At 42.1% G+C, this 18,041-nt stretch overlaps 1 protein-coding gene across 50 annotated transcripts in view; it reads right to left on the bottom strand.

The window, feature by feature from the left end:
- LOC139368698 (cold shock domain-containing protein E1-like) overlaps positions 1-17,621 on the bottom strand; it is a 32,700-nt gene extending 15,079 nt beyond the window's left edge. For 15 of the 50 annotated variants that reach the window (XM_071107918.1, XM_071107921.1, XM_071107923.1 and 12 more), the window contains exons 1-3: positions 17,466-17,621; positions 3,488-4,143; positions 2,384-2,616 (exon numbers count right to left, since the gene is read on the bottom strand). In XM_071107918.1, coding sequence (XP_070964019.1) covers positions 2,384-2,509 — 126 coding nt within the window. In that variant the 5' untranslated portion in view covers positions 2,510-2,616; positions 3,488-4,143; positions 17,466-17,621. Of the gene's footprint in view, positions 1-400; positions 560-2,383; positions 2,617-3,487; positions 4,144-17,465 lie in introns of all 50 variants that reach the window. The other 35 variants (XM_071107903.1, XM_071107905.1, XM_071107906.1 and 32 more) reach the window with 3 other exon arrangements.
- Between the last annotated feature and the right edge of the window lie 420 nt (positions 17,622-18,041).

Genomic DNA, 18,041 nt, shown 5'->3' with positions numbered 1-18,041 from the left:
TGGATACCATCCAACCCTAATTCACTACAAATAAAGGCCACACGGTAGTCATTTCTAGTTGGCTCAAGAGAAGCATGCACTTCTATTCACTCCATTTGTTACAATCACAACTGAATCCACAAGCACCCCTAAATTGACAAAGTTAGGAACATTATGCGTGCAAAATCAGTTGGTTATAGAAACCATTGCCTTCTTCTATTGACTTGCACATTAAGTCAAGATGAACTGGGATGCTACAATATGACTTCAAAGCACAGCAATAATCAGTCATCAAGAGCCACTGCAAAACAATCAAACCGTGCGGTTAGCAAACGTCACCAAAGGAGACCACAGGAGCAGACAGGGCTGTCCATCATTGTGGGTGCAACCGATGCGATGCCCACACAACATGCCCACTTACTGATCTCCGATACAGGGGTGTCCGCTTGTGTTTTTTGTGGGAAACCGAGAACGAGCGGGGGATAGCCACCACAGAGGTGGCAGAGGCATTATTACGTGCCAAAGGGGGTTCAGAGTGCACTCTCTCCATATCCGACAGTGGGGTCAGGGCTGGGTCACACTGGTTGGATGGGGAGGGGAGTCAAAAGATATTTGGAATTCAGAGATACTTGGAGCTGTGGTTTTAACCATGAGCACAGATTTCATTCCATTACACCTCAGTGTTCTAGTTCTAAGTTATATTCTTAAGCTTTCGTTAACTGTAAAAGTGAGAGGCAAATAAAAACACTGATCGATACTGACCCTGAGAATCAGAATTCCATAAGAGAAACCCATAAAAGAAATGTAGTAATTATCAGAGACCTAGCATCCCCATCAAACTAAAAGAATACAAAAGCACTTGCCATTCAGTATATTTGAAGGAATGGACAGATGGAACAAAAAGGTAGAGGAAGGAGGTCATGTAACATTGTAATTGCTGAAGTGGAATGAAACTCATGAAATGCTATATCATTATTATTGCCTAAAATAAAGTGCAACTGTCCAGTTAATCTCACTTAAACTTAATATTCTGCCCAAATAATGTTGTTGACTCGTCCAAAACTCGTGGCCAAAGTATTATTTGGCGAAAAAAAACACATCCTCAAATGTGTATCTCAAACAGACAGTTTAAAAGATGCTTGCCATTTCCTCAGAACGTCATTATTTTATTACTGCTGCTCTTTAATTATTTGAATTTACTTATCTATTTTTTTTTACTTAGCCAACAATGCAGTTAAGAAAAAATGTGTTAAGGGCTTGTCAGTAAGCAATTCACTGTGATTTTATTTGTTGGCTCATTGGCTGAGCTGGCTAATCAGCGGTCTACTTGCATTAATATTTTTTATGACTGGTTAGACAGAAGCGCATCTACACAGTAAGGTAATAGTTGGTTACATGAACAGTTCCAGAGCAGCCTCGTCACCTTAGGGGGCTTTCACACCAAATGGGTTTGGCGTAATCTTTCCCGAACTCTGGTGCGCTTACCCACTTAGTTCAGTTCGTTTGGCCTGGTGTGAACACCATCCACACTTGGGGGCGCAAAAAACAACGCACTGTGGTTCCCTCAAAAAGCAATGACAATTGGGACACAAAAGTGACGCTTCATGATAATCATAGATAGATTTAACAGAAGCATTTTGTCCAGTAAACAAAGGACTTGCATGGACATGTGGTTTTGTTCAAGAATTTATGTTTAACTAAATTTCAAAAGAACCGGACAAAAAAATAAAAAATACAGATGTAACAAATAATCGAACTGATTCTAACTACAGCTCAAAAATGTTTGTAAAAACACCCTTCCTAGCAAAGCATCAATGCTAACAGAGTTGAACTTACTAGTAGTTAGTGATCCGGCCTCAATGTTCTGATTTGCTGTTTTGATACCTAAGATTTCAGATTAAGCAACCTTGTTTCCACGCAGTTCCAAATCAACTCGTCTTACAAACTAACCTCTCTTGGTTATAAATTTGCTTAATTTCAGTCTAGTATTACTTGAGGAAGAATGCCAAACAGATTTTCTCCCAAGTCTCGTCAAATGTCTTCTGTACCGTCTTCACTACACAGAAGTTACTGATCAAACAGTTTGTTTATATTGTCTACATAAGATGGCAATTACAACACTAACCATATCCCACACCTTTAATCTAAGGGGACATGGGGCATGGCACAAAGCATTTACAGCCTCATTTACATAAATTGTGGTGGGTAAAACAGAATTTGAAACAAACCCAAATTCCCAGTAACCTTTAGACCACCCTGTACTTGCTACACTGCACCTGGGCAAAAGCTAGTCTCTGAGTCCAGAGGAATGGAAAGGTTAAGCCAGTCAGAGCAGAGAGGGTGAATGGGTGTTCGATGGGGGGAGAAGACGGAGGGAGGAAGTGGTGGGGATGATGGAACTTACGGATCGGCCGTACGGTGACAGGCTGAGTCCGACGGGGGAGGTGCTGCTCAGGTCAGCGCTAACAAACGCGGCAGGCGGCGACGCGGGCAAGGTAAACTCGACAAAGCCTTTCCAGGGGCTGCCCATATTTTTCCATAAACTTGAGTCAAACTCCACCCCTTTGTTGTACTTGATTACTGGTTTGCTTGAAAGCCTTGATTTTTCTAGTTATTTTTAAACCACCCAGTAGATGTCTGCAAGGGTGAAAAGGGGGAAAAAAATGTTTTAAAGGAGGCAAAAAGGTCAGCCAGTGAGCAAAGTGTCAATCATGGGAAAGGGTCTGTGGGTGTGAGGAGACAAAGGAACATAAGGCTAGATGGGACCAGGTAGAGGGGTAGGATAAAGAGGCAGAGGAAAGCTTGCTAAAAACAACTTCCAAAATGAAGTACGCCTATGGCTACAAAAAAAAAAAAGGAACTACTTCACAACTGCGCTAAATCTCTCTGCGAGAGTTGGTGCAATTAATATGGCTTGTTACCAAGTGACCCAAAGCAAGTTACAGAATAATACCATCTTCGTTAAAATTATAGCACAAGTGCACATGTACAAGAGCAGCATATTGTTTTGTCAAGAAAGATTTCTGGGACATTTAGTGGATAATTTGTTTTCATAGTCAAATAAATATCTACATTGCTGCCCTATGACAGCCCAGCAGGGAACCAGAGTAGAAATTGGGAGCGTATGTTTTCCTCTTCTTAGATTTAATTTCAAATGACATCTATATCAAATGTAATTTGATGCATGCATTTGTGAACTGCTGGAATAGTATATCAATTGAGTCCTATCAAAATCAGTCCTTGATATGTGTAGATAAGTAAAAGCCTCATGCAGGGTAAAGGATATTTTTCAGTTTGTGTAAATTTCTTTGGAGATGGACAAGATGGCTGGGCATATAGAGGATGCCTTTACAGACCTCGGACACATTCAGACATGCGCCATAAAAAAATTGTTTTTAAATAAAACTAAAGAGTTTTTCAAAATCCTACTAAGCTTTGAAATAGAAATTCAGCTGCCCCAACACATTTATGGAATAAGTGTGTAAAAAAATAAAATAAAATGACCTACCTTGATTTGGCGTCTTAAAAGGTGTGGTCTTGAACGTTAACGACTGTGCAGATGTTGGAGATCTTCTCTTCAAAACACACACACACACCACGTATTTGTTGCAGGTTTCTGGCACAAGTTCTGCATATAAGTTGCATATATAAAAATCAAATAAAAAAGGAGGCAAACGCAGGTGCAATAACACTGCTTGAAATCAACAAAATGAACAGAGCACAAGGAGATAGAGAGACAGCTAAAGGGATGAGAAGGAAAAAAACTAGCAGACAGCAGCCCTCTAAGCACCCCGGGGTGAGTCGGTGGTGCGGTGAGGTGAGGAGGGCTGGGAGCAGCGTTGGGACGTGTGCTTTGTCAAAGCTGTTGAGTAGGCACAAACTTCTGGTCTCAGATCAGTTATGTTCTCGGGTTTGCAATTTTGGCAAAGGATTGTTTCTCTTGAGCGTGTTTCGATTGGGCAGCTGTGTATCTTGTCTTTGGTTGTTTCTTCGTTTTGTTTGCTTCTATATTTTCCTTTGAAGTGAGCCTTTCCTTTTATTGAGTTGTTGCGACTTTGTTCATTTTGGGATGTTTCTCTTGAATTTGTTTCTTCGTTGTGATCTGAACTTGAAGAAGCAGTTGCGGATAGTACAAAAAAAAATTCAGTTCCGTTTCACTTCATACTGTTGAGAAAAAGAAATACAATATTAGTTGAAAATAGATCAATGTAGCCTACATATTTCCTACTGATGTGAATAAACAACTAGAAAAACTGGGTGAAGCCTGAAACGAAAAATTCTTGCTTGAGAAATTGGTCTTTGTTTCTTTTTTTTATTACCATTTTAAATTGTCCACAAGTCACAGTAATTGTTACCCAGAAATGATTTGATATATAAATAAAAACAGCTGCATTGGACCTTTAATATTTTTATCGTCACATGAGAAAGTTAAAGCCGCCTGTGGACTTGTGCCCTGGGTCATTTCCTTTTCATGTGAATTAAACTCCAGATTCTTTGCACCCAGGCTAACAGGCCTAAAGATAGACCATCTTCAGCTGCCCGACTACGTGCAAGTCCTGTGGATAAACAAGTCCCTGTGCATATCTTTGATCATATTGATATTTAGGGCACAGTTTCTGACCAGGGAGGTGTGTGTAATCATGTGAACTATGTCATGAACTATGTGTGTGCCAAACTCACTAAAAGTGGCAGTAATAAAGCCTCTCTTGAAAAAGCCAAACCTTGACCCAGAAAATATAAAAAACTATCGGCCTATATCGAATCTTCCATTCCTCTCAAAAATTTTAGAAAACGCTGTTGCGCAACAACTCACTGCCTTCCTGAAGACAAACAACGTATACGAAATGCTTCAGTCTGGTTTTAGACCCCATCATAGCACTGAGACGGCACTTGTGAAGGTGGTAAATGACATTTTAATGGCATCGGACCGAGGCTCTGCATCTGTCCTCGTGCTCCTAGACCTTAGTGCTGCTTTTGATACCATCGATCACCACATTCTTTTGGAGAGATTGGAAACCCAAATTGGTCTACACGGACAAGTTCTGGCCTGGTTTAGATCTTATCTGTCGGAAAGATATCAGTTTGTCTCTGTGAATGGTTTGTCCTCTGACAAATCAACTGTAAATTTCGGTGTTCCTCAAGGTTCCGTTTTAGGACCACTATTGTTTTCACTATATATATATATTTTACCTCTTGGGGATGTCATTCGAAAACATAATGTTAACTTTCACTGCTATGCGGATGACACACAGCTGTACATTTCAATTAAACATGGTGAAGCCCCAAAATTGCCCTTGCTAGAAGAATGTGTTTCAGACATAAGGAAGTGGATGGCTGCAAACTTTCTACTTTTAAACTCGGACAAAACAGAGATGCTTGTTCTAGGTCCCAAGAAACAAAGAGATCTTCTGTTGAATCTGACAATTAATCTTAATGGTTGTACAGTCGTCTCAAATAAAACTGTGAAGGATCTCGGCGTTACTCTGGGCCCTGATCTATCTTTTGAAGAACATATCAAGACCATTTCAAGGACAGCTTTTTTTCCATCTACGTAACATTGCAAAAATCAGAAACTTTCTGTCCAAAAATGATGCAGAAAAATTAATCCATGCTTTTGTCACTTCTAGGTTAGACTACTGCAATGCTCTACTTTCCGGCTACCCGGATAAAGCACTAAATAAACTTCAGTTAGTGCTAAATACGGCTGCTAGAATCCTGACTAGAACCAAAAAATTTGATCATATTACTCCAGTGCTAGCCTCTCTACACTGGCTTCCTGTCAAAGCAAGGGCTGATTTCAAGGTTTTACTGCTAACCTACAAAGCATTACATGGGCTTGCTCCTACCTATCTCTCTGATTTGGTCCTGCCGTACATACCTACACGTACGCTACGGTCACAAGACGCAGGCCTCCTAATTGTCCCTAGAATTTCTAAGCAAACAGCTGGAGGCAGGGCTTTCTCCTATAGAGCTCCATTTTTATGGAACGGTCTGCCTACCCATGTCAGAGACGCAAACTCGGTCTCAACCTTTAAGTCTCTACTGAAGACTCATCTCTTCAGTGGGTCATATGATTGAGTGTAGTCTGGCCCAGGAGTGGGAGGGTGAACGGAAAGGCTCTGGAGCAACGAACCGCCCTTGCTGTCTCTGCCTGGCCGGTTCCCCTCTTTCCACTGGGATTCTCTGCCTCTAACCCTATTACAGGGGCTGAGTCACTGGCTTACTGGGGCTCTCTCAAGCCGTCCCTGGAGGGGGTGCGTCACCTGAGTGGGTTGAGTCACTGATGTGGTCATCCTGTCTGGGTTGTGCCGTGGCGGAGGTCTTTGTGGGCTATACTCAGCCTTGTCTCAGGATGGTAAGTTGGTGGTTGAAGATATCCCTCTAGTGGTGTGGGGGCTGTGCTTTGGCAAAGTGGGTGGGGTTATATCCTTCCTGTTTGGCCCTGTCCGGGGGTGTCCTCGGAGTGGGCCACAGTGTCTCCTGACCCCTCCTGTCTCAGCCTCCAGTATTTATGCTGCAGTAGTTTTTGTGTCGGGGGGCTAGGGTCAGTTTGTTATATCTGGAGTACTTCTCCTGTCCTATTCGGTGTCCTGTGTGAATCTAAGTGTGCGTTCTCTAATTCTCTCCTTCTCTCTCGGAGGACCTGAGCCCTAGGACCATGCCCCAGGACTACCTGACATGATGACTCCTTGCTGTCCCCAGTCCACCTGGCCGTGCTGCTGCTTCAGTTTCAACTGTTCTGCCTTATTATTATTCGACCATGCTGGTCATTTATGAACATTTGAACATCTTGACCATGTTTTGTTATAATCTCCACCCGGCACAGCCAGAAGAGGACTGGCCACCCCACATAGCCTGGTTCCTCTCTAGGTTTCTTCCTAGGTTTTGGGCCTTTCTAGGGAGTTTTTCCTAGCCACCGTGCTTCTACACCTGCATTGCTTGCTGTTTGGGGTTTTAGGCTGGGTTTCTGTACAGCACTTTGAGATATCAGCTGATGTACGAAGGGCTATATAAATAAATTTGATTTGTCATGATCCTAACATTCAAGCTAACTGTATACACAGTAACAAGAAGTAGGGACACACCAAGTTTGGCTTTTGGGACAACCCCCATGGCTGGGCATTGCTGGCATTATTGACCTCAATGCAATTGGCTGAACAGGGCCACGTGAAAACTAATCTGACATGGCAGTGTCGCAATGTGGTGGCATCCGACCTGGTTTCCAGAGTGTTCAAAAATAATGTTGTGAAAGGGGTCAAATTTCATTCCAAGGAGTGGATAGGTCTTACTTGGCAATCAGGCTAGAGTTGTTTATTGACAGCAGTGCTCAGTTGAACCTCTTTGAAGTCAAAGTTTCAGTGAAATTATGCAATCTATGGCTTAAGGCGTTCGCACGCTTACCAGCCGAAACTCTTCGGAAGAGTTTGTGCAAACATAATTTTTTGTTTGTTTTGAACTTTAGTAGGAGTTTTAGTAAGAGGTTTTTCAGCTGCTCAGACACGCACATAAAAAAAGTCTACGCCCCTTTGTTGGTGATTGGTCGACTGTAGGGATTTTTCAATTAAGTCTTGAAATTCAGAGAGAATACTTGTTTTCTTGCACATTTTTTCATTGAGAAATACAAATCTGAAGCAAGCGGGTGCCTTTTGTTTATCTACATATCTACGTTTATCTACTGGGTGGTTCGAGCCCTGAATGCTGATTGGCTGACAGCTGTGGTATATCAGACCGTATCCCATGCTTATGGAAAAAAATATATATATTTCACTGCTCTAATTACGTTCACAACCAGTTTATAATAGCAATAAGGCACCTCAGGGGTTTGTGGTATATGGCCAAAAATACAAGGCTAAAGGCTGTATCCGGGCACACCACGTTGCGTCGTGAAAACCTCTTAAGGATGTTCTCAAATCTAACTGCCTGTAGCAAGGATATGCATATTCTTTTTGATATGCATATACCATTTGAAAGGAAACACTGAAGTTTGTGAAAATGTGAAAGTAATGTAGGAAAATAACACATTAGATCTGGTAAAAGATCATATGCGTTTTTTTGTTCCGTCATCTTTGAAAATGCAAGAGAAAAGGCCAATATATGACTTAGGAATCTAGGCACAATTTAGATTTCGGCCACTAGATGGCAGCAGTGTATGTGCAACGTTTTAGACTGATCCAATGAATCATTGAATTTCTATTCAAAATGTATCAAGACTGACCAAATGTGACTAATTGGTATATTAATACATTTAAATTCATAACTGTGCACTCTCAAACAATAGCATGGTGTTGTTTCACTGTAATAGCTACTGTAAATTGGACAGTGCAGTTATATTGGCAGAAAGTTTAAATTGTAAATCTCAGATATGTTCTTCATACTTAAAACGTCATGATGGTCACATTAGTGCACGATAGCTCAACCGTCCTGCGGGGGGACACACACACCGATACTGTAGAGGTTAAGAACAGCCCTTACCCTTGGTATATTGGCCATATACCACACACTCCTGGCCCTATTGCTTAATCATAATGCCTTGCCATTCAGATGCCAATTGACATCTGCATTAACATGTGGCTTGATAACACTCATCACCCTTGGTAATATGGTCACGTTGATTGAAAGGAGTGGAAGAAACGTATGTTCACTCCGACAACAATCCTTACTGAAACCATTGATGCGGTACCTCAGCGCCATGCCTGGGGCCAAAAGGCTCCTGAACAGCTTCCAAGCCACAAGACCGGTGAACAGTTAATCAAATGGCTACCCTATTTGCATTTACCCCCTTTTTATTTGCACAGACTCTTGCACCGGCTCCATGTTCATTCACTGACTCTACCCCAAAACACATACATAAATGATGACACACACACTGCTACTCTGTTTATTATCTATCCTGATTGCCTAGTCACTAAGGAATTTAATGACTAGCCACCGAAAATACATTTGACCACTCATGCTTACCAGGCTTTAGGTTAATTTTCATACATTTTGTGGAATTAAATTGGCGTGTGTATTTTCGTTAGTTGTCATGCCTTTTATTTATCACATGCGCACAGCATACAGAGCCTAGTTTGAGGAGCTGAATAACCTACCACCTGTCAGACAGAGTGAGAGTTGCTCCTCAAAGCCTATAGGGTACTGGAGTGAAACTTGCTTTTGAAAGCCCAGTCATTGCGCAACAAATAACAATTCTAAATGCAATCGCGTGTAAACTTTGCTGGCCACTAATAAAAAGGGGCAATTTTTATCTCAACTCGTTAAGCACGCCTCCCATTCGGATGCATAGGCTATAGCCTGCCTACCGTTGACTATCAGCACGCCTCCCATTCGGATGCATAGGCTATAGCTTGCCTACCGTTGACTATCAGCACGCCTCCCATTCGGATGCATAGGCTATAGCTTGCCTACCGTTGACTATCAGCACGCCTCCCATTCGGATGCATAGGCTATAGCTTGCCTACCGTTGACTATCAGCACGCCTCCCACCACTTTCCATTTGAGCTTGAGGTAGTAGAATTGTTTAAAACCTGAACATTTTACTTTACTTCAAATAATGAGGCATGTCTTACCTTGCTTCAAAGTAGCCTTGCGAAAATCCATCCATAGAAATATGAAGGCAATTATTTAATGAATACTTCCTCAAGCCATTAACCAGCATTTCTCTCTGGTTCTATTGGTTTTCATATCAACTTTCTTTCATTGTCCAGAAGCCAAAATCACAATGCTAGTCAGAAAGGGCAGCTATGCTTCTAGCTCTTAGGCAACTAGTAGGGCTGGGCAATATGGAATATATATACACTGTTCAAAAAAATAAAGGGAACACTAAAATAACACATCCTAGATCTGAATGAATGAAATATTCTTATTAAATACTTTTTTCTTTACATAGTTGAATGTGCTGACAACAAAATCACACAAAAATTATCAATGGAAATGAAATTTATCAACCCATGGAGGTCTGGATTTGGAGTGTCACACTCAAAATTAAAGTGGAAAACCACACTACAGGATGATCCAACTTTGATGTAATGTCCTTAAAACAAGTCAAAATGAGGCTCAGTAGGGTGTGTGGCCTCCACATGCCTGTATGACCTCCCTACAATGCCTGGGCATGCTCCTGATGAGGTGGCGGATGGTCTCCTGAGGGATCTCCTCCCAGACCTGGACTAAAGCATCCGCCAACTCCTGCACAGTCTGTGGTACAACGTGGTGTTGGTGGATGGAGCGAGACATGATGTCCCAGATGTGCTCAATTGGATTCAAGTCTGGGAAACGGGCGGGCCAGTCCATAGCATCAATGCCTTCCTCTTGCAGGAACTGCCGACACACTCCAGCCACATGAGGTCTAGCATTGTCTTGCATTAGGAGGAACCCAGGGCCAACCGCACCAGCATATGGTCTCACAAGGGGTCTGAGGATCTCATCTCGGTACCTAATGGCAATCAGGCTACCTCTGGCGAGCACATGGAGGGCTGTGCGGCCCCCCAAAGAAATGCCACCCCACATCATGACTGACCCACCGCCAAACCGGTCATGCTGGAGGATGTTGCAGGCAGCAGAACGTTCTCCACGGCGTCTTCAGACTGTCACATGTGCTCAGTGTGAACCTGCTTTCATCTGTGAAGAGCACAGGGCGCCAGCGGCGGATTTGCCAATCTTGGTGTTCTCTGGCAAATGCCAAACGTCCTGCACGGTGTTGGGCTGTAAGCACAACCCCCACCTGTGGACGTCAGGCCCTCATACCACCCTCATGGAGTCTGTTTCTGACCGTTTGAACAGACACATGCACATTTGTGGCCTGCTGGAGGTCATTTTGCAGGGCTCTGGCAGTGCTCCTCCTTGCACAAAGGGTCCTGCTGCTGGGTTGTTGCCCTCTTACGGCCTCCTCCACGTCTCCTGATGTACTGGCCGGTCTCCTGGTAGCGCCTCCATGCTCTGGACACTACGCTGACAGACACAGCAAACCTTCTTGCCACAGCAAACCTTCTTGCCACAGCTCGCATTGATGTGCCATCCTGGATGAGCTGCACTACCTGAGCCACTTGTGTGGGTTGTAGACTCAGTCTCATGCTACCACTAGAGTGAAAGCACCGCCAGCATTCAAAAGTGACCAAAACATCAGCCAGGAAGCATAGGAACTGAGAAGTGGTCTGTGGTCACCACCTGCAGAACCACTCCTTTATTGGGGGTGTCTTGCTAATTGCCTATAATTTCCACCTGTTGTCTATTCCATTTGCACAACAGCATGTGAAATTTGTCAGTGTTGCTTCCTAAGTGGACAGTTTGATTTCACAGAAGTGTGATTGACTTGGAGTTACATTGTGTTGTTTAAGTGTTCGCTTTATTTTTTTGAGCAGTATATATATATATATATATATATTTTTTTTTAATCGGCACCCAAAAATACCGATTTCCGATTGTTATGAAAACTTGAAATCGGCCCTAATTAATCGGCCATTCTGATTTAAAATCGGTCGACCTCTAGTTTGAAGGCATTTATTTTGAAGATCCCACTCTGTCAATATAGTGGATAGTGAGGCTATTAAGGCTCTGACGTGCGACTAGACCACAGATCGGTAGTAGAGGCAAAATACGTCAAATCTGTCTTGAGCTGTTCCTCAACTTTGTCCCTACACTCGGCAAGGAGTTTAGGCAGTGCGGTGTGAGAGAAATGTGTGGCCAGGGAGCACGTACCTGGGGTCAATTGATAAGCCTCTTGAATCCTTCCTTATCGACTGTGCTAATTGGTAGCATGTCCTTAGCAATGCAATGCATAATAGCATGTGTGATGTATTTGTGTCTTTTCAATGTTTGCTCGTAAGGCATAAACCCTGTCAGTGTTGACTGCTTCGGGCGAACATCCCTAGATTGGTTGGTGCTTTATCAACACCGTGGCGCAAACTCTAACTTTCTGCATGTTCCAAAGAGTGATTTTGCTTCAGATGGTGAAAAAGGTTTGTCGTATTACCAGACTTGGTAGCCACCCGTCTATGGCACAATTTTCACCGAACATTGCTCTGCTCTTTGTCAGACTTCAAAAAGCCAAACCACTTCCAAATAACTAACAGTTCAACCCTTTTTATCAATTATTTCTTTGTTGGAAGCAGCTCCTTCTCCATGGCTATTACGGACACTGTTTCACCTACATCACTAATTGTGTGTGGTAAATAGTGGGTACTTCATCACTCGAGGTGCTAAGTGGTTTTTAGTGGGCGTATACCTATCCACATGCATATTGTCACTTCTCCACACGTTCCTATAGATCCACAGACGATGCAATTGCCATCACTGCCCTAACCCATCTGGACAAAAGGAATACCTATGTTCATTGACTATAGCTCAGCATTCAACACCATAGTACCCTCCAAGGTCATCATTAAGCCCGGAGCCCTGGGTCTGAACCCCGCCCTGTGAAACTGGGCCCTGGACTTCCTGACAGGCCACCCCGAGTTGGTAAAGGTAGGAAACACCACTTCGCTGATCCTCAACACAAGGGCGTGCTCAGCCCCCTCCTGTACTCCCTGCTCACCCATGACTGCCTGGCTACACACAGCTCCAACTCAACCATCAAGTTTGCAGACAACAACAGTAGTAGGCCCCATTACCAACAATGACGAGACAGCCTACAGGGAGGTGGTGAGGGCCCTGGGAGTGTGGTGCCAGGAAAATAACCTCTCACTCAACAAAACAAAGGAGCTGATCGTGGACTTCAGGAAACAGCAGAGGGAGCACCCCCCTATCGACATTGACAGGACCGCAGTGGAGGTGGAAAGCTTCAAGTTCCTCAGCGTACACGTCACTGACCAACTGAAATAGTCCACCCACAGACAGTGTGGTGAACGAGGCTGAAGAAATGTGGCTTGGCACCTAAAACTAAGCATGCACAATATATAAAAAATAAATAGGTAAGCATATCAGAAGAATAGGACGATATTAGCTAAAAATGCCAACATCGGCGCAATGTCTAGTTTAACGCCGATGTGAAAAACTGATGTTAAAGCTGCATACCTATATAACGTAGGTAGATGACGCCACGAAAAATACTGCACTACACGTGCAACACAGCATTCCTAACCTAGCCCACAATGTCTGCTGTGTGGATCTATTTTGAAGATTCAAAGGAAGATAAAAAAGGCAATATGCTACATTTGTACTGCTATTATTTCCAGAGGGGAGAAAGTGAAATCTTTCAATACCACAAACCTAATTACACATTTGAAAGTGCATCACCCCCAGAAGTTCAACAACTACATAGTTTTGTTCTAAGCGCACACTTCCAACAACTAAACAAGTTCAAGTCGAGCAGTCATTTGAAAGAGTAAGAAAAGATCAGCAAGACAACCCAAAGGCAAAATCCATTAACACCAAGATAATGGAATTTTGCCCTTGACAATCAACCGTTGTGTCGTGGATGATGTTGGCTATTGCCGACTGGACGACCACCTCGAGCCCCGGTACACTCTACCAAGTAGGTACTATTTTTCAGATGTTGCCCTACTGGAGTTACACAGTACTGTTGAAACGCACATCAATGAGCTACTTGCTATGGTCATCACTGCTATTAGCTTCACTTCTGACATTTGGATCAGCGATGTCAGCCCCATGAGCATGCGAGTCTAACAGCACAGTGGGTCGACGAGGATTTCGTACTGAAGAAAGCCATATTGCATGCTCAAGAATGTGCTGGTTCTCATACGGCTGCTGCCATTTCAATGGCATTAGAGAACATGAACACACTCCTAGCGCCATTCGAACTACTGATGTATGATGAAATGGTTGAGAATGAAACGACTGAAACAAATGAACAATACAGCAAGTATGGGAAAAAAATAGATTTTGATTATGTTTTACTGGTAATGGGGACATACAGTTGAAGTCAGAAGTTTACAAACACCTTAGCCAAATATATTTAAACTCAGTTTTTCACAATTACTGAAATTAAATCTAGTAAAAAATTACCTGTCTTGGGTCAGTTAGGATCACCACTATATTTTAAGAATGTGAAATGTCAAAAATAGTACAGAGAATGATTTATTCCAGCTTTAATTTATTTATTTCATCACATTCCCAGTTGGTCAGAAGTTTACATACACTCAATTAGTATTTGGTAGCATTGCCTTTACAATTGTTTAACTTGGGTCAAACATTTTAGGTAGCCTTCCACAAGCTTCCCACAATAAGTTGGGTGAATTCTGGCCCATTCCTCCTGATAGAGCTGGTGTAATTGAGTCAGGTTTGTAGGCCTCCTTGCTTGCACATGCTTTTCAGACCTGCCAACACATTTTCTATGGGATTGAGGTCAGGGCTTTGTGATGGCCACTCCAATAATTTGACTTTGTTGTCCTTAAGCCATTTTGCCACAACTTTGGAAGTATGCTTGGGGTCATTGTCCATTTGTAAGACCCATTTGCAACCAAGCTTTAACTTCAATGACTGATGTCTTGATGTTGCTTCAATATATCCACATCATTGTCTTTCCTCATGATGCCATCTATTATGTGAAGTGCACCATACCCTCCTGCAGCAAAGCACCCCCACAAGATGATGCTGCCACCCCCGTGCTTCACGGTTGGGATGGTATTTTTCAGCTTGCAAGGCCCCCCCTCCCTTTCCTTCAAACATAACAATGGTCATTATGGCCAAACAGTTCTATTTTTGTATTATCAGACCAGAGGACATTTCTCCAAAAAGTACGATCTTTGTCCCCATGTGCAGTTGTAAATCGTAGTCTGGCTTTTTTATGTCGGTTTTGGAGCAGTGGCTTCTTCCTTGCTGAGTGGCCTTTCAGGTTCTATCAATATAGGACTCGTTTTACTGTGGAATTTACTTCAGGAAAGCTTAGCTTCTCCTAGCCTTATGGACACGCTGTCTATGTCAACCTTCTACCCCTCATAGTAGAACATTTGACCTATTCTATTAGTCAGCTTGTCAAGAAATATCCCAAACAGACACTGGGACAGTTGTGGGACGATAGATCCCAAATTCATACAAACAGTAGGCCTAGGCTACACACACACACACATATATATATATATATATATATATTTTTTTTTTTAAATTTAATTTTAAGCAATGAGTTTGATGCAACAGATGACAACATTTAGCTTAAAATGTGAATGTGCATTTGGCTACTGGACAATGAAAGAACGTTGAAAAACAATAGCACCTAAGAGATATAGACTACTGGTTTCAAAAGCATATGGAAGTTTTTATAAAATAATTGCGTCCGCTTGTAAAAGTATTGCTTCCGTCCCTGTCCTCGCCCCAACCTGGGCTTGAACCAGGGACCCTCTGCACACATGGACAACAGTCACCCTCAAATCATTGTTATCTATTGCACCACAAAAGTTGCGACCCTTGCAGGGCAAGGGAAACAACTACTTCAAGGTCTCAAAGCGAGTTATGTCACCAATTGAAATTCCACTAACGCATAGTCGGATTTTGTCTAAACTACTTTGACGAAGGTAAAACGTTCAGGTTTCAAACAATTAAGTAGCTATACGTTTTCAAAAGGCATACTGCCTCCAGCTCATTGCAAAGTGGTGCGTGACGAGCTGATGAAGCCTGCCTTCCGTTGCCTATGCATTTGAATGGTGAATGGAAAACTTGCTTCAATTACCGGTTGAAATAAAAAAATAAATTAAATCACCCTTTTTAATCTTGGCCATTTGAACTATTTTTAACATATTTTTAACATACACTGTCTGACATATTTTCTGCTCAAAGACTATCTGTCTGCTGTGCACGTGTGATAAATAAGATAAATAACAAATATACACATGCACCAATTGAATTCCAGTAAATTATGCAAATTTACAGACCGATAAGACCAAATATATTTACTTCAATTAGTATTTTGTCAATGAATATTCTTAAAATAATTATTTCCCCTCCATTTTAAAATGTCCCGTGCCATTTTTTATGAAAATTTTTAAACTGGCTTTTTATACACCAAAAGCAGGGTGTTTCCTTCTAACAGAAACCCCGAGGTACACATTACCACAATTACATCGTACCCCTTAACCGTTTGGGTAACTATTTTCTTAATTTTTTAACTCTGCATTGTGGAGAAAGTAAGCATTTCGCGAAAAGACTACACTGTCGTATTAGGTGGATGTGACGAATAGAATGTGATTTGAAGAACATCAACATTGTGAAAACAAAAAGGTAACTTGGGAGCGTCTGCTTTTCAGCTGCTTATGACGCAGCGATAAAAACATTTGCGGACCGTGCCCACCCACTAAAACTACTGGCTGTGATTGGCTCTTTTAGCACAGATTTCCAAAACAAGTGGTCGAACACATTGTCGAGTTCAGAAGCACTTAACTAGTTTACTTACTAACGTTACCTAGCAATTGTTTTATGTTTAACCAAATCATTAATTTCAGTGATGCATGCTGAAGTATGCAACATGAACACGTATATACGGCCTTGTCTCTCGCGGCCTTCAAGCTGGTGGTAGCTAGCCAGCCAGCTACTGTATCGGCTTTCCGCTAGCTGACTAGAACTGCGACGTTCATTAATAAATGCAAAATAGTTAGCTAGGTCGTTCATTATAGTACCGAAGTAACGTAGATAACCAACTGTCCCTGATGGTTAAAACATTGTTTTACAAGTTAACGGCACAAACAATACAATTAGTTACCAGCTATGCACAGCCATAGCATGTGATCTGCTGTCAAGCGACCATGCTTTGCAATGCAGTAACGTGGCGTACTAGCCAACGAACGCATCATTCGTTTGCATAAGTAACATGCTGTGGTTTGCTAACAAGCACTTTAGCCAGCTACAAATGAGCAAACTACCTAACTAGCTACAACAAACGGATATTAGCAAATCGTCAAATGCATCAATGTCTAACATTAGTCAACAACATTAGCTTTACTTCGCTACCTATTATGATCACTTAGCTAATCATACATTGTTTCTTCTTAATTCCGGAACGTGTCAAAACGAACATGTCAATAGTGCCAATTTCAACAACCATGGCTAAAACATGTTAACAATGCTGTCAGGCGCCGTAACAGTGTTTCACCTGACAACAAAGGAACTGCGACAGATGAGGCTAAATCTGCTAGATTGTGGCTAACTAACCAACACTTGGTAAACTCGTGCCAGTCCAGATAGTAGGTAACGTTTACTAACAAATGCAGTCGTCGGGTCAGCTAGTTTGCCACTTCAGCAAATTAGTTTAACGCTAAACATAGTTGGTATACCGGTAGGCATTAAATAATTAAAATGTTTAGACAGTACGTTGGCTTCTTATTAATACGCCGAAATGTTTGTTAAAATAAGATAGGTATGATTTATGACGAGCAAAACCGTCCGGAGAACACTGCCCCCGCCCAGGCCTAAGATTTGAAGGGTAAGAACATTGGTTACAGATTATTTTTACAGATATAACTTGAATACGAGGAACATCATCTCCCACACTTATATTAAGGGGTTCTCAACCGTAATTTTCAATTAGTTAATTCTACAAAACTCACCCCAACAGCTTTCAGCACTGTCACCAGCGCCGCTAGAAGCAGCACGGCACATTACGTAGTGATCTAAGTGGAGTCCTACCGCGAGATTTCATATGACAGCGGTACAGGAGAAAACGTTGGAAATCATGTTTTTTGGGGTTTGTTCAAGAGCCGAACACCAGAGCCCAAGTTGAATGGATCAAATCAAACATATTTTTGTCACATGCGCCGAATACAGCAGACTTTACCGTGAAATGCTTAATTTGACCTTTCCCAACAATGCAGAGTTAAAAAGTAAGAAAATTATCTAATAAAAATAAACAATAGTAACACAATAAATAACAATAACAAGGTTATATACTATGACTACCGGTACTGAGTCAATGTACAAGGGGTACGAGGTAGTTTAGGTAATATGTACACATGTAGGTAAGGGTAAAAGTGACTCTGCAATCAGGATAGATAATAAACAGAGTAGTAGCAGCGTGTGTGTGTGTGTGTGTGTGGTGTCAATATGCATATGTGTGTGTTGGAGTGTCAGTGTAAGTATCTGTGAGTGTATGGGTAGACTAGAGTCCAGTGAGTGTGCATAGTCAG

The sequence above is a fragment of the Oncorhynchus clarkii genome, chromosome 16, assembly GCF_045791955.1.
Source record: "Oncorhynchus clarkii lewisi isolate Uvic-CL-2024 chromosome 16, UVic_Ocla_1.0, whole genome shotgun sequence".
NCBI classification, from domain to species: Eukaryota; Metazoa; Chordata; class Actinopteri; order Salmoniformes; family Salmonidae; genus Oncorhynchus; species Oncorhynchus clarkii.
The sequence above is the reverse complement of the archived record's forward strand: the minus strand, read 5'-3'. Positions and strand labels throughout refer to the sequence as shown.